Source organism: Coregonus lavaretus (genome assembly GCF_964263955.1).
Source record: "Coregonus lavaretus genome assembly, contig: SUPER_35_unloc_1, whole genome shotgun sequence".
Taxonomy (NCBI): Eukaryota; Metazoa; Chordata; class Actinopteri; order Salmoniformes; family Salmonidae; genus Coregonus; species Coregonus lavaretus.
In genome coordinates this window covers 2015764-2033369 of record NW_028167181.1, presented here as the reverse complement: position 1 = coordinate 2033369, position 17606 = coordinate 2015764, and the positions used below count along the sequence as shown (strand labels likewise).

At 43.0% G+C, this 17606-nt stretch overlaps 3 protein-coding genes across 4 annotated transcripts in view; 1 reads left to right on the top strand and 2 right to left on the bottom strand.

Annotated features, from left to right (window-relative positions):
• Nucleotides 1-3307, top strand: part of fhip1aa (FHF complex subunit HOOK interacting protein 1Aa) — a 44100-nt gene extending 40793 nt beyond the window's left edge. The window contains exon 14 of the mRNA XM_084188629.1: nt 157-3307. Within this exon, the coding sequence (XP_084044755.1) occupies nt 157-359 (203 nt within the window). The 3' untranslated portion in view covers nt 360-3307. The remainder of the gene's footprint in view (nt 1-156) is intronic.
• The window catches only part of tmem154 (transmembrane protein 154), a 633868-nt gene that overhangs the window by 43350 nt on the left and 572912 nt on the right, over nt 1-17606 (bottom strand). The gene's annotated exons all lie outside the window — the stretch shown is intronic.
• The window catches only part of LOC311110072 (glutamyl-tRNA(Gln) amidotransferase subunit B, mitochondrial-like), a 31611-nt gene continuing 17876 nt past the window's right edge, over nt 3872-17606 (bottom strand). The window contains exons 9-13 of the mRNA XM_084188628.1: nt 12476-12668; nt 11972-12105; nt 10967-11045; nt 10244-10378; nt 3872-5098 (exon numbers count right to left, since the gene is read on the bottom strand). Of these exons, the coding sequence (XP_084044754.1) occupies nt 4973-5098; nt 10244-10378; nt 10967-11045; nt 11972-12105; nt 12476-12668 (667 nt within the window). The 3' untranslated portion in view covers nt 3872-4972. The remainder of the gene's footprint in view (nt 5099-10243; nt 10379-10966; nt 11046-11971; nt 12106-12475; nt 12669-17606) is intronic.

The following is a 17606-nucleotide window of genomic DNA, read 5'->3' as shown; positions in this document are numbered from 1 at the left end:
TGCATGAGGTTTAAAAAGGAAAATGAGACTGATATAAAAGGGAGAATTTCTTCTTTCAAGTGGGCTAACATGAGCTTGCTACAACGTCCAACTGCAGTTAAATGTTACTTACTACTGTTTATTTTTTTTCCCTCTCTATGTGCTTATCCTCTACAGATACAAACAGTGGAGACAGCAGTGAATGTTCCCCCCTGGAGGCAGGAAGGATGATGAAGAGCTCTCCTCCTCCCCAGCCCAAGACCATTTCCCTGGCCAGGACCGAGGTCTTCGCTACCGTCCTCTTCACAGAGTTCCTCAAAGAACTGGCGGCTATTGCACAGGAGCACTCCATACTATCGCACGTCCCTATGGAGGAGTAACGATATAATAACATTGTAATAATGTTATAATAACGTTATTATGTTTTAATAATATTATGGTAATATTGTCTCACAGGGAAGGAGTGAGTGTCTGTCCCTGACCTGTTGTGTCCACTCGGGTCATTTTAAACGTAAAAAAAAAATACTCTATGAAAATTGTTCATATTTTCCAGCACTACTTGATGAAGAAGACGATACCTCTTGGATTGATTCAATCGTCTTTAATCTCGCTCCCTGAGGTAGTTTTTAAATAGGGTTATATATATATTTGAGGCTAATATATTTTTCCAAACCAATATGTAAAAACGGTGGGCTCTGATGTACAGTAACACATAACTTACAGGAATATCTCACCCATTTTATGCATTTGCCGCTGATAGACTCATATGTATATGGCTCCGCCCTCAGAGAGTTGTATGCATAGGCCTATGTCACATCCAAGGAGCAGGTCATGTGATTTATAATAACTGACCTACTTTAAGCCTTTGGTGGAAGCCCTGCACCAACCAATAAGAATGCTGAAATGGAAGTTTGGGGCTAATCAACCAAAGACTGAATAGAATGGAACAGGCTGAACGGAACAATGGGAAATCAATGATACACAAAGGATACATAATCTGTCCCTTTAGGCTTTTAGACATACAATATTGCATTCATAAACATCAGTGTACTGCTCTGGTTGCAACAGCCTCTCCAGTGACCAGCTCTAGTTGTATTGTAGTGATGGCCACCATACAATGGGGACTTACTTATACGTGGCCTTACGGTGGTGCCATGTCGACACCCTGGGATTGCATGCTGTACTGGATACAATCAGGAGCCTATTTTTCAGGATGTCTCCCTGCGGCGTATTCATCACTAAACAAATCACATTTTATTCGTCACGTGCTCCGTAAACGACAGGTGTAGACTAACAGTGAAATGCTTACTTACGGGTCCTTCCCATCAACGCAGAGAGAAAGAAAATAGTGTAATAATAAATACACAATGAGTAACGCTAACTTGGCTATAAACGCTAGGTACCAGTACCGAGTACACTAGCAGCAGCACAATAAACTCTACGGGTTAGCGTGTTTGTGTCAAAGTGGGATGCTAGTGGGAATCACATTCATCTCATACTTACTTTAAGAGTTGTTGTACACCATGTCATTCACTAATGTTATGTATCTGGTGGTCATTGTTTTTCAAAGGAGAGGCCTAGTAATTTAGACTTCTATCAAGGTCACTGTACAAAACAAGTTTCCTTGACGCTAAATCAAAGACCTTCTTTGTTCAATAGACATTTTAATTATGTTATTATGTTTTCAATGCACATTAGATATTCAAGTTAGAAGTTGCTTTTTCAATTTAGGGGTGTACTTAAGGACACTGGGGACTTAATAATAATATGCCATTTAGCAGACGCTTTTATCCAAAGCGACTTACAGTCATGCGTGCATAAATTTTTTTGTGTATGGGTGGTCCCGGGGATCGAACCCACTACCTTGGCGTTACAAGCGCCGTGCTCTACCAGCTGAGCTACAGAGGACCACCTCTGACGTCAATTCTCAATACTGCAGTTAACTCCATTTCCCATGGTGCACCAGTTCCTGTCCACTGAATGCACATTATTTATAATGAAATCACTCTAAAAGGAGCTTTCCATATCAGGGTGATGCACTCAATGTTTGTGTCCAAAACGGCACCTTATTTCCTATGTAGTGCACTACTTTTGACTACTGAAATGGTCAAATGTAGTGCACTAAATGGGGTACTGGGGCCATTTGGGAAGCCCTCAATGTCTTAGCCTTATTTTAGTACTGTATGTATATTCTTGTAAAAACATTTTCAAAGAAACAGCACACTATGCAAATCATTATTGATATTTGAGGTATAAGAGTACTTTATTGTGTTTTGTTTTCTAATGGGGATGGGTATTTAATACATAATGTACTTAATGTCACAATAATGTAACTGTTTTGTAGAGAGAGGTTCTATTGCCATATTTTTTCACAGAAGTTGTAACTTCAGTTGTTCTGTCTTCTCATTGCTGTGCTTTGTATTAGGGAATGCATGTTTCTTGTATGTTTGGGAAGATTGGAATACATCACTGTTGGTTGGTTCATTGATGATTGGGCATATTCATTTTAGCATTGAGTGTTGGCCAACTCTCACACAGCAGAGGAAGACATGGGTAGCCTGAAATCCAAGCTGAAATGCTCAATTTCACCATTGTTTAAGTTTGAATTCCAGGCTAAGACACGGTCTACCATTAGCAACAAATAAATTGCTTTGATTTTAATTGACTTTGAATTTTAAGGTTTTGATTTCAACCAAGGAGGTATTTTGTTACAATGCCTGTCCCTATTAAATTGGTGTGTTAGGGCAGAACTACCTACACATTGGTGCCTGAATTTTGATAGAATTTCCTCTTGTTGCCTACAGCGTCTACTCTGGGCTAAGCATGGTCATGTTCAGTAGGCACAAAACAGAGCTTATCCAAATAGAAATGCTCTTTTTTTGTTTTCTGTTGCAAAACTTTTTCCTACGGTGCGTCCTAATGAACATTACCCAGGGGATGAATGTGGATGCAGCTGCAAAGGCAAAAATACCACGGTCTGCTTGAACTAGTCCACGAACTGGGCCGATGGACAGTTATGGAACCCATAATTTCTTGCCATTGCTAAATTTGGTTATATACTCCATCCATATTTTCTTGTAGTAGAATGTTGTGTGGAGCACATTTATTTCAACCAAATTTAGAGGCACAGTTCTCTTCAGTTGCATAGAGGTTTCATTCCAAAAAGAAGTAGTCAGTTTCTCCCTTCCTACAACTATTAGCATCCATTTTAGATGTCAGTGATGACCAAGACCTTGTCAGGTTACTCCAGTGTATATTCTTCTGTTTGTCATTGAAGTCAGAGGCTCCAAGGCATGATTATTTTAATAAAGACATTTCTTGTCCAATGAAAACACGTATTAGTGTATTCTTTCTCTATAATACGTTTTTATTGAAGAACAGATAAACAAATATTATGGCATGTGTTTTGACAGCTTCACTACCAAACAAAAAATGTGGGCACAATCAAAATTGGACAAGATCAGGACAAAGGCTGCATGTTAGAACCAGGTATAAACAGGGCTAGAGAGGGGATTGTTTACTAAATGAGGCAAGTGGAGTCCGCTGCACAAACCATCCAAAACACAACCACCTCTGGGCGAAAGAAGAGGAAGACAAAATGTATATTTTCGCTTTACCTCGGCAAAGGTAAAGTAAGATGCAAAGCACAGGGAAAACACATTTTTCCTTCCTCTTCTTTCGCCCAGAGGTGGTTGTGTTTTGGATGGTTTGTTCAGTGGACTCCACTTGCCTCATTTAGTAAACAATCCCCTCTCTAGCCCTGTTTATACCTGGTTCTAACATGCAGCCTTTGTCCTGATCTTGTCCAATTTTGATTGTGCCCACATTTTTTTAGACGATTAAAATGACTCATTGTGATCAGATCCAAGTGTAAAACGGACAAGATCAGGACGAATATTAACAGCAGGTATAAACAGGGCTTCTGACAGCCTTTCATCCAGTGACCCAGCTTCTGTTCAAAACTAGGTCATCTTCACAGGCACTCAAACAGAAGCCAGCCACAAAACTCTGTATTTTCTTTATCAAGAAGTCCAATTGTGTTATGTACAATACCTCTTATATAGGTCACTACATACGGCATTCAATATAAACAAAGGGGGATGAATGGGAGGCAAACACCTACATTACAAGAACTCACATGCACACAGCCAGCCAGTACTGAATTACCGTGATTTGACAAAACCCAATATTCAAGCCATCTGAATGTAAAGAGATGCCTAACTCTAGAGAGCCAAGCACAGAATGTTAAAGGATAGAGAAAACGCCAATATGTCTCAGTATTGCAGGTTACAGTATGTATCTCCTTCACTTGACAGCCACAAGGTGGCGCTTACTCCTCATGACTACTTCCTCTCTCCCCTCTGACTGAACACTGAACTCTAAATCATTCCTAATCCGATCCATTTTAGAGGGAGTATCAGGAGGTGATACATTGCATATAGTACTTCTGTCCTCCATTGCTCTCCCGATTCATTCCAGTGCTGCCAGACGACAGTGATAAAAAACAGCTAGATGAATTCTGGGACGACTCCCAAACCGCCTGGTAATGGGCCATACCTTTATTAGCTGTGATCTGCCATTGGCGGGTTCAGAGTGTTCCAAACTGCAATCAGATTCCGGAATGTCTCTGCTTAAAGTGTGATTATCATGGAGGATGTGTATGCCATCCCATTCACTTGACAGTTTTAGATGAAGTGTGTGTTTGGGAGGGGATAAGAGTGCACACTCCGAATGAGAATTATAATATATTTATGACCTTTTGTACACATAAAGTTACAATACAACCGCAACAACTTAAAGGTGGTTACGGTGCCAGAAGACAACATGACAGACAGTTGATTTAGCAACAATAATCCTCTTGACCAGAGGACATGATAACTATGATGAAGCCATAAGGATGTCATGTTTGCTGCCTCTTGGACCAGTTTGATATTCCACCAGGCATATAAAGGTTGAGGCAGTCAAAGTGGCCATAGACAGTGTTAGTTAGCCCTCAGGAGGTCTTCTCCTCCAGGATGGCCCGTACCAGGACTGGGTCAGCCCTGCCTTTAGTCTCCTTCTGGACCAGACCCATGAGCTTGTTCAGAACCTTCTTGTTCCCACCGCGGATGGCTTGGACCTGTAGGGGGAACAGTAACAGCAGCGTAAGTAACAAATACTTAAGTTTGCATTTCATTTATTGATCATTCAACAGGAACAAGACTGGCTCCTAGCAAAAAGTCGATGAGCATGTCATGAAAGCTAAACAAGATCAGAACACAACATAGCTTGGCAATATAGAGTGTACTCGTATCAGACACGAGTCATACGCAAGGCGCAATCCATTCTGGACAAGACAAGAGGAATACCTATGTAAGAATGCTGTTCAAAAATCAAATCAAATGTATTGGTCACATACACATGGTTAGCAGATGTTATTGCGAGTGTAGTGAAATGCTTGTGCTTCTAGTGACTACAGCTCAGCCTTCAACACCATAGTACCCTCCAAGCTCATCATTAAGCTCGGGGCCCTGGGTCTGAACCCTGCCCTGTGCAACTGGGTCCTGGACTTCCTGACGGGTCGCCCCCAGGTGGTGAAGGTAGGAAACAACACCTCCACTTTGCTGATCCTCAACACAGCGGCACCAGAAGGGTGCGTGCTCAGCCCCCTCCTGTACTCCCTGTTCACCCATGACTGCGTGGCCACGTACGCCTCCAACTCAATCATCAAGTTTGCAGACGACACAACAGTAGTAGGTCTGAATACCAACAATGACGAGACAGCCTACAGGGAGGAGGTGAGGGCCCTGGAGGAGTGGTGCCAGGAAAATAACCTGTTCCAGTACTAGTCAAAAGTTTTAGAACACCTACTCATTCCATGGTTTTTCTTTATTTTTTATTATTTTCTACATTGTAGAATAATAGTGAAGACATCAAAACTATGAAATAACACATATGGAATCATGTAGTAACCAAAACAGTGTTAAACTAATCAAAATATATTTTAGATTCTTCAAAGTAGCCACCCTTTGCCTTGATGACAGCTTTGCACACACTTGGCATTCTCTCAACCAGCTTCATGAGGTAGTCACCTGGAATGCATTTCAATTAACAGGTGTGCCTTGTTAAAAGTTAATTTGTGGAATTTATTTTCTTCTTAATGCGTTTGAGGCAATCAGTTGTGTTGTGACAAGGTAGGGGTGGTATACAGAAGATGGTCTTTTACCAAATAGGGCTAAGTCCATATTATGGCAAGAACAGATCAAATAAGCAAAGAGAAAGGCAGTCCATCATTACTTTAAGATGTGAAGGTCAGTCAATACGGAACATTTCAAGAACTTTGAAAGTTTCTTCAAGTGCAGTCGCAAAAACCATCAAGCACTATGATGAAACCGGCACTCATGAGGACCGCCACAGGAAAGGAAGACCCAGAGTTACCTCTGCTTCAGAGGATTAACTGCACCTCAGATTGCAGCCCAAATAAATGCTTCATAGAGTTAAAGTAACAGACAAGTCTCAACATCAACTGTTCAGAGGAGACTGTGTGAATCAGGCCTTCATGGTTGAATTGCTGCAAAGAAACCACTACTAAAGGACACCAATAAGAAGAAGAGACTTGCTTGGGCCAAGAAACATGAGCAATGGACATTAGACCGGTGGAAATCTGTCCATTGATCTGATGAGTCCAGATTTGTGATTTTTGGTTCCAACCGCCGTGTCTTTGTGAGACGCAGAGTAGGTGAACGGATGATCTCCGCATGTGTGTTTCCCACCGTGATGCATGGAGGAGGAGGTGTGATGGTGTGGGGTTGCTTTGCTGGTGACACTGTCGGTGATGTATTTAGAATTCAAGGCACACTTAACCAGCATGGCTACCACAGCATTCTGCAGCGATTCGCCATCCCATCTGGTTTGCGCTTAGTGGGACTATCATTTCTTATTCAACAGGACAATGACCCAAAACACATCTCCAGGCTGTGTAAGGGCTATTTGACCAAGAAGGAGAGTGATGGAGTGCTGCATCAGATGACCTGGCCTCCACAATCACCCGACTTCACCCCAATTGAGATGGTTTGGGATGAGTTGGACCACAGAGTGAAGGAAAAGAAGCCAACAAGTGCTCAGCATATAATAATATAATAATAATATGCCATTTAGCAGACGCTTTTATCCAAAGCGACTTACAGTCATGCGTGCATATTTTTTTTTGTGTATGGGTGGTCCCGGGGATCGAACCCACTACCTTGGCGTTACAAGCGCCGTGCTCTACCAGCTGAGCTTTAGAGGACCACGTATGTGGGAACTGTTGGAAAAGCATTCCAGGTGAAGCTGGTTGGAGAATGCCAAGAGTGTGCAAAGCTGTCATCAAGGCAAAGGGTGGCTACTTTGAAGAATATATATATTTTGATTTGTTTAACACTTTTTTGGTTACTACATGATTCCATATGTGTTATTTCATAGTTTTGATGTCTTCACTATTATTCTACAATGTAGAAAATAGTAAAAATAAAGAAAAACCCTGGAATGAGTAGGTGTGTCCAAACTTTTGACTGGTACTGTACACATCACTGACAATCTGAAATGGTCCACCCACACAGACAGTGTGGTGAAGAAGGTGCAACAGCGCCTCTTCAACCTCAGGAGGCTAAATAAATTCGGCTTGGCCCCTAAGACCCTCACAAACTTTTACAGATGCACAATTGAGAGCATCCTGTCGGGCCGTATCACCGCCTGGTACGGCAACTGCACTGCCCGCAACCGCAGGGCTCTCCAGAGGGTGGTGCGGTCTGCCCAACGCATCACCGGTTGCACACTGCCTGCCCTCCAGGACACCTACAGCACCCGATGTCACAGGAAGGCCAAAAAGATAATCAAGGACATCAACCACCCGAGCCACGGCCTGTTCACCCCGCTACCATCCAGAAGGCGAGGTCAGTACAGGTGCATCAAAGCTGGGACAGAGAGACTGAAAAATAGCTTATATCTCAAGTCCATCAGACTGTTAAATAGCCATCACTAGCCGGCTACCACCCGGTTACTCAACCCTGCACCATCGAGGCTGCTGCCCTATAAACATAGACATGGAATCACTGGTCACTTTAATAATGGAACACTAGTCACTTTAACAATGTTTACATACTGCTTTACTCATTTCATATGTATATACAGTTGAAGTCGGAAGTTTACATACACTTAGGTTGGAGTCATTAAAACTCGTTTTTCAACCACTCCACAAATTTCTTGTTAACAAACTATAGTTTTGGCAAGTCGGTTAGGACATCTACTTTGTGCATGACACAAGTAATTTTTCCAACAATTATTTATTTACAGACAGATTATTTCATTTATAATTCACTGTATCACAATTCCAGTGGGTCAGAAGTGTACATACACTAAGTTGACTGTGCCTTTAAACAGCTTGGAAAATTCCAGAAAATGATGTCATGGCTTTAGAAGCTTCTGATAGGCTAATTGACATCATTTGAGTCAATTGGAGGTGTACCTGTGGATGTATTTCAAACTCAGTGCCTCTTTGCTTGACATCATGGGAAAATCCAAAGAAATCAGCCAAGACCTCAGAAAAAAAATTGTAGACCTCCACAAGTCTGGTTCATCCTTGGGACGCCTGAAGGTACCACGTTCATCTGTACAAACAATAGTATGCAAGTATAAACACCATGGGACCACGCAGCCGTCATACCGCTCAGGAAGGAGACGCGTTCTGTTTCCTAGAGATGAACGTACTTTGGTGCGAAAAGTGCAAATCAATCCCAGAACAACATCAAAGGACCTTGTGAAGATGCTGGAGGAAACAGGTACAAAAGTATCTATATCCATAGTAAAACGAGTCCTATAAATCGACATAACCTGAAAGGCCACTCAGCAAGGAAGAAGCCACTGCTCCAAAACCACCATAAAAAAGCCAGTCTACGGTTTGCAACTGCACATGGGGACAAAGATCGTACTTTTTGGAGAAATGTCCTCTGGTCTGATGAAACAAAAATAGAACTGTTTGGCCATAATGACCATCGTTATGTTTGGAGGAAAAAGGGGTTGGCTTGCAAGCCGAAGAACACCATCCCAACCGTGAAGCACGGGGGTGGCAGCATCATGCTGTGGGGGTGCTTTGCTGCAGGAGGGACTGGTGCACTTCACAAAATAGATGGCAACATGAGGAAGGAAAATTATGTGGATATATTGAAGCAACATCTCAAGACATCAGTCAGGAAGTTAAAGCTTGGTCACAAATGGGTCTTCCAAATGCACAATGACCCCAAGCATACTTCCAAAGTTGTGGCAAAATGGCTTAAGGACAACAAAGTCAAGGTATTGAGTGGCCATCACAAAGCCCTGACCTCAATCCTATAGAAAATGTGTGGGCAGAACTGAAAAAGCGTGTGCGAGCAAGGAGGCCTAGAAACCTGACTCAGTTACACCAGCTCTGTCAGGAGAAATGGGCCAAAATTCACCCAATTTATTGTGGGAAGCTTGTGGAAGGCTACCTGAAACATTTGACCCAAGTTAAACAATTTGAAGGCAATGCAACCAAATACTAATTGAGTGTATGTAAACTTCTGACCCACTGGGAATGTGATGAAAGAAATAAAAGCTGAAATAAATCCATTCTGTGTCCATTCTCTCTACTATTATTCTGACATTTCACATTCTTAAAATAAAGTGGTGATCCTAACTGACTTAAGACAGGGCATTTTTACTAGGATTAAATGTCAGGAATTGTGGAAAAACTGAGTTTAAATGTATTTGGCTAAGGTGTATGTAAACTTCCGACTTCAACTGTACTGTATTCTATTTTACTGTATTTTAGTTAATGCCACTCCGACATCGCTCGTCCTAATATTTATATATTTCTTAATTCCATTCTTTTACTTTTAGATGTGTGTATTGTTGTGAATTGTTAGATACTACTGCACTGTTGGAGCTAGGAACACCAGCATTTTGCTACACCCACAATACCATCTGCTAAATATGTGTATGTGACCAATAGAATTTGATTCGGAAGGACCCCCAGCATCCCATTAGATTAATTTCTGTTGCTTCCCTCATAGCAGCTATCAGCTTTCTCAATAAGTTGTAGTACTGTAAGGTATGGAACGACTCTATTCATGACTGCTTTAGAGGTCTACTACTTCCTGTCTACATATTGCTGTATATATTGTGTTGTGAATATTTATTGTTGTGTTCATTGTGTTTTTACTATGTGCTGCGGAGGGGGGGGGGGGGGGGGGGGGGTCATTGTGGCAGCTCTTGCCCAGGGAGGTCTCACCTGGTCTGGGTGTGAGTCTACCACCTTCTGGCAAATCCTGTGGATCTCTGTGCTGTCGTTGACCATCCCCAGGTCCTGCTCCTTGACGATCTGCTGGGCCGTTTTACCTGGGGTCTTCCACAGCTCCTGGAACACCTGTATGGAGCAACGAAACACTCAGGTTAAACCCCAATCGAAAAGTATACATATACACTGAGTAAACAAAACATTAAGGACACCTTCCTAATATTGAGTTGCGCAACAGCCACAATTCGTCGGGCATGGACTCTACAAGGTGTCGAAAGAGTTCCATAGGGATGCTGGCCCATGTTGACTCCAATGCTTCCCACAGTTGTGCCAAGTTGGCTGGATGTCTTTTTGGTGGTGGATCATTCTTGATACACATGGGAAACTGTTGAGTGTGAAAAACCTAGCAGCTTTGCAGATCTTGACACAAACCGGTGCGCCTGGCACCTACTACCATACCCCGTTTAACGGCATTTAAAATCGGTTGTCTTGCCCATTCACCCTCTGAAATCCTTCTTTAACCTGTCTCCTCCCCTTCATCTACACTGATTGAATTGGATTTAACAAGTGACATCAATAAAGGATCATAGCTTTCACCTGGTCAGTCTATGTCATGGAAAGAGCAGGTGTTCATAATGTTTTGTACACTCAGTGTTGTAACACATATGGACTTTGCATTAAATGTTTTGGATGTTATGCCATTGTCTTATCTCTCACCTGCTTGGCGACAGAAGAAGAGATTTGTCCATTCTCCTGGAGATTCAGTAGCTGGGCTAGAGCTTGAGGAGAGATCGGACTGAGAGCGGGAGAGACAGATATGAGAGAGGTCGGGGGAGAGAGAGAGAGAGAGATAAAGCACAGGAGATGTCATTAGGCCCAGTCTATCCTCTCCTGTGTGACAGTGTGATGGTGTCTATCTACCCCGGAGTCACTGTGCTTATAATGAGAGGCTATTTAGCCCTGTCCCTCTCTGTGACAGCCCAGTACCACCTAGAGGGTACATGATCATCAGTGCTGTCTCCATTCACTGAGTCAGACACACAGCAGAGCATCGCACCAGGGACACACAGTCACACACTGACTAAGTTATGAATGGAAATGTGGCGAAACAAACAAAAACATGAATCCACACATAGTCATTTGAAAAAAGTGAGAGTGGATGTTGACAAAGGCACACAAACACCAACCCATCCACTAGTTCTCAGATAAAGACATAAAACAAACACATCCTTTACTCTGTTTGTTCACAGTCTTAGAACAGTGGAGTGTAGGATAAAAACAGTAAACTCAAAACACTTTCAGCTTATTCCCCAGATATATTCTCTAGTCACATTTACCGACTGCCATAGTAATAACAGAAGGTACCAACATGAAGATAGATAGGAAACTTATCGGGGAAAGAAACACATAAATGATGCTTCCAGTCTGTAAGTGATTTCAGGCCTCAATCTAGCCAAGATAGTGGATCCTGAGATAAGATCTACAACATGGGGTTTGAAGTCAACGCAAGACTGAAAGAGTAGGACAAAAAGGAGAAGGAGGAGGAAGTGGAGGACAGAAAACGTGATAGGAGGAAAGGGGGAGGAGGAAGAAGATGGTCAAACAAGATTAAGGATGTAGAGGAAGAAATGATAGGGGTGAGGTGGAGGAGAGGAGAAAGAGATTGAATGAGGCTAGAGTAGGACACAGAGGAAGAGGACGACAACAAAGAGTGTTTCTCACCTCTGGCTGACACTCAGGTTCTGTTGATGGAGGAGGCCCTGCAGCTCGTTCATCACCCAGCCAATCACCTTTCTTGGCCCAGCCTTGGTCTCCCTGGCGACGGCCTCAAAGTAGTCCATCAGCCCGTCCTCATTCTACAACAGGAGACCCAATGGAACACACTCAATAATACTGTATGTGCACACACACAACAGTCTACTGCGCCCTGCTGGACAGAGACAGAAGTGCAGACAGGGTAACTGGCTAAGCAAGAATAGGTTACTTTGGGTAGTTATTACATTGAGAGACAGTGAGGGTTTGTGAGGGAGAGTAAAATGGAGAGATAAAGGAAGAGGGTGAGAGAAGGGGAGCAGAAACGAGTGCCAGAAAGTGGGAGGGAGAGAGACAGACAGGAAGATAGAATAAGAAAGAGAGATGGAGAGAGAAACCTACCTACCATTACTATAATTCACTTGCTCAGTTGTACATTAACAGACACACCTACATACTGTAGTGGTCACTCACCACCAGAGTGAAGCTGTGTTCGGGGAGGATGCCGTAGGTCTCCACCAGCCTCTGCCTCCTGACGCTGGGCAGCTCCGGCAGCCTCTCCCTCACCTCATCCAGAACCACGACCTGGCTGGGGGCAACACCAGGGGGGGCTGTAGAGCATGACTCGTACACCATCAGAGGAGGCAGGTTGGGCTCCGGCATGAACCTGGAGGGAGGGGGAGGGGGGAGAGGGGAGGGGGGAGGGGAGTGAGTAAAGTGAGAGAGAGAAGGGATGCAGCTTAAGCCCCACCCACTTCAACATGTATATCAACGAATTGGCGAGGGCACTACAACAGTCTGCAGCATCCGGCCTCACCCTACTAGAATCTGAAATCAAATGTCTACTGTTTGCTGATGATCTGGTGCTTCTGTCCCCAACCAAGGAGGGCCTACAGCAGCACCTAGATCTTCTGCACAGATTCTGTCAGACCTGGGCCCTGACAGTACATCTCAGTAAGACAAAAATAATGGTGTTCCAAAAAAGGTCCAGTTGCCAGGACCACAAATACAAATTCCATCTAGACACCGTTGCCCTAGAGCACACAAAAAACGATACATACCTCGGCCTAAACATCGGCACCACAGGTAACTACCACAAAGCTGTTAACGATCTGAGACAAGGCAAGAAGGGCCTTCTATGCCATCAAAAGGAACATAACATTTGACATACCAACTAGGATCTGGCTAAAAATACTTGAATCAGTTCTAGAACCCATTGCCCTTTATGGTTGTGAGGTTGGGGTCCACTCACCAACCAAGAATTCACAAAATGGGACAAACACCAAATTGAGACTCTGCATGCAGAACTCTGCAAAAAATACCCTCAGTGTACAACGCAAAACACTAAATAATGCATGCAGAGCAGAATTAGGCCGATACCCGCTAATTATCAAAATCCAGAAAAGCGCTGTTAAATTCTACAACCACCTAAAAGGAAGCGATTCCCAAACCTTCCATAACAAAGCCATCACCTACAGAGAGATGAACCTGGAGAAGAGTCGCCTAAGTAAGCTGGTCCTGGGGCTCTGTTCACAAACACAAACAGACCCCACAGAGCCCCAGGGCAGCAACACAATTAGACCCAACCAAATCATGAGAAGACAAAAAGATAATTACTTGACACATTGGAAAGAATTAACAAAAAAACAGAGCAAACTAGAACTCCATTGTAAATACAACATATATTTATGTTTATTTATTTTCCTTTTTGTACTTTAACTATTTGCACATCATTATAACACTGTATATAGACATAATGACATTGTTTACTGTTAATTTTCTATTTCACTTTTGTTTATCTATTTCACTTGCTTTGGCAATGTAATCATATGTTTCCCATGCCAATAAAGCCCTTAAATTGAAATTGAATTGAGAGAGAGAGAAACTCATTACTATCTACACAGAGACAGAGAGAGAGAGAGAAAAACAGAGGGAGAGAGAGAGAGACGCGTTACGATATACAGTGGCTTGCGAAAGTATTCACCCCCCTTGGCATTTTTCCTATTTTGTTGCCTTACAACCTGGAATTAAAATGGATTTTGGTGGGGGTTTGTTTCATTTGATTTACACAACATGCTTACCACTTTGAAGATGCAAAATAATTTTTTGGGTGAAACAAACAATAAATAAGACCAAAAAAAAAAGAAAACTTGAGCGTGCATAACTATTCACCCCCCCCAAAGTCAATACTTTGTAGAGCCACCTTTTGCAGCAATTACAGCTGCAAGTCTCTTGGGGTACAGTGAGGGGAAAAAGTATTTGATCCCCTGCTGATTTTGTACGTTTGCCCACTGACAAAGAAATGATCAGTCTATAATTTTAATGGTAGGTTTATTTGAACAGTGAGAGACAGAATAACAAACAAAAAAATACAGAAAAACGCATGTCAAAAATGTTATAAATTGATTTGCATTTTAATGAGGGAAATAAGTATTTGACCCCCTCTCAATCAGAAAGATTTCTGGCTCCCAGGTTTCTTTTATACAGGTAACGAGCTGAGATTAGGACCACACTCTTAAAGGGAGTGCTCCTAATCTCAGTTTGTTACCTGTATAAAAGACACCTGTCCACAGAAGCAATCAATCAATCAATCAGATTCCAAACTCTCCACCATAGCCAAGACCAAAGAGCTCTCCAAGGATGTCAGAGACAATATTGTAGACCTACACAAGGCTGGAATGGGCTACAAGACCATCGCCAAGCAGCTTGGTGAGAAGGTGACAACAGTTGGTGAGATTATTCGCAAATGGAAGAAACACAAAAGAACTGTCAATCTCCCTCGGCCTGGGGCTCCATGCAAGATCTCACCTCGTGGAGTTGCTATGATCATGAGAACAGTGAGGAATCAGCCCAGAACTACACGGGAGGATCTCGTCAATGATCTCAAGGCAGCTGGGACCATAGTCACCAAGAAAACAATTGGTAACACACTACGCCGTGAAGGACTGAAATCCTGCAGCGCCCGCAAGGTCCCCCTGCTCAAGAAAGCACATATACAGGCCTGTCTGAAGTTTGCCAATGAACATCTGAATGAATCAGAGGAGAACTGGGTGAAAGTGTTGTGGTCAGATGAGACCAAAATGGAGAACCTCCTTCCTTCAGCCAGAGCATTGAAAATGGGTCGTGGATGGATATTCCAGCATGACAATGACCCAAAACACACGGCCAACGCAACAAAGGAGTGGCTCAAGAAGAAGCACATTAAGGTCCTGGAGTGGCCTAGCCAGTCTCCAGACCTTAATCCCATAGAAAATCTGTGGAGGGCGCTGAAGGTTCGAGTTGCCAAACGTCAGCCTCGAAACCTTAATGACTTGGAGAAGATCTGCAAAGAGAAGTGGGACAAAATCCCTCCTGAGATGTGTGCAAACCTGGTGGCAAACTACAAGAAACGTCTGACCTCTGTGATTGCCAACAAGGGTTTTGCCACCAAGTACCAAGTCATGTTTTGCAGAGGGGTCAAATACTTACTTCCCTCATTAAAATGCAAATCAATTTATAACATTTTTGACATGCGTTTTTCTGGATTTTTTTGTTGTCATTCTGTCTCTCACTGTTAAAATAAACCTACCATAAAAATTATAGACTGATCATGTCTTTGTCAGTGGGCAAACGTACAAAATCAGCAGGGGATCAAATACTTTTTCCCCCTCACTGCATGTCTCTATAAGCTTGGCACATCTAGCCACTGGGATTTTTGCCCATTCTTCAAGGCAAAACTGCTCCAGCTCCTTCAAGTTGGATGGGTTCCGCTGGTGTACAGCAATCTTTAAGTCATACCACAGATTCTCAATTGGATTGAGGTCTGGGCTTTGACTAGGCCATTCCAAGACATTTCAATGTTTCCCCTTAAACTTCTCGAGTGTTGCTTTAGCAGTATGCTTAGGGTCATTGTCCTGATGGAAGCTGAACCTCCGTCCCAGTCTCAAATCTCTGAAAGACTGAAACAGGTTTCCCTCAAGAATTTCCCTGTATTTAGCGCCATCCATCATTCCTTCAATTCTGACCAGTTTCCCAGTCCCTGCCGATGAAAAACATCCACACAGCATTAGGCTGCCACCACCATGCTTCACTTTGGGGATGGTGTTCTCGGGGTGATGAGAGGTGTTGGGTTTGCGCCAGACATAGCGTTTTCCTTGATGGCCAAAAAGCTCAATTTTAGTCTCATCTGACCAGAGTACCTTCTTCCATATGTTTGGGGTGTCTCCCACATGCCTTTTGGCGAACATGTTTGCTTATTTTTTTCTTTAAGCAATGGCTTTTTTCTGGCCACTCGTCCATAAAGCCCAGCTCTGTGGAGTGTACGGCTTAAAGTGGTCCTATGGACAGATCCTCCAATCTCCGCTGTGGAGCTTTGCAGCTCCTTCAGGGTTATCTTTGGTCTCTTTGTTGCCTTTCTGATTAATGCCCTCCTTGCCTGGTCCGTGAGTTTTGGTGGGCGGCCCTCTCTTGGCAGGTTTGTTGTGATGCAATATTCTTTCAATTTTTTTATTATGGATTTAATGGTGCTCCGTGGGATGTTCAAAGTTTCAGATCTTTTTTTATAACTCAACCCTGATCTGTACTTATCCACAACTTTGTCCCTGACCTGTTTGGAGAGCTCCTTGGTCTTCATGGTGCCGGTTGCTTGGTGGTGCCCCTTGCTTAGTGGTGTTGCAGACTCTGGGGCCTTTCAGAACAGGTGTATATACACTAAGATCATGTGACAGATCATGTGACACTTAGATTGCACACAGGTTGACTTTATTTAACTAATTATGTGACTTCTGAAGGTAATTGGTTGCACCAGATCTTATTTAGGGGCTTCATAGCAAAGGGGGTGAATACATATGCACGCACCACTTTTCCATTATTTATTTTTTAGAATTTTTTGAAACAAGTTATTTTTTCCATTTCACTTCACCAATTTGGACTATTTTGTGTTTGTCCATTACATGAAATCTGAATAAAAATCAATTTAAATTACAGGTTGTAATGCAACAAAATAGGAAAAATGCCAAGGGGGATGAATACTTTTGCAAGGCACTGTACAAAGACAGAGAGAGACACTCATTACTATCTACAGAGAGAGAGAGCGAGAGAGAAACTCATTATCTACAGAGAGAGAGAGAGAGTGTAATGTTGTGAGTGTAATGTTTACTGTAAATTTTTATTGTTTATTTCACTTTTGTTTATTTTATTGGCAATGTTAGCATATGTTTCCCATGCCAACAAAGCCCTTAAATTAAAATTGAATTGAGAAGAAAAGAGAGAGAGGGGAGGGGCAAGGTGTAGAGAAGAGAGGAGAGGTGGCAGTGCATGTGTGACAGAGGGAGCACCCAGAGCAAGCAGGGTTAAAGACGACAGAGGAGAGAGGGAGCGAGAGAGAGAGGGAGGAGTAAGATAAGAGAAAATACAGAGGGAGCTGTTATCAGCAGTAGAGAAAGATAAGAGCTGAGCGCTGGCTGTATCTCTGCAGGCCTCTTAGACGGCACAGTGTCACACGGTCAGACAGAGAGGGGTGTCTCCTCTACACACACACAATTGTGTGACAGCATCGCACGCATACTCACCGTCACAATCCTTGCTAACTGACGTGTAAGGGCCGTGGGGTGGCGCAAGTTTATCG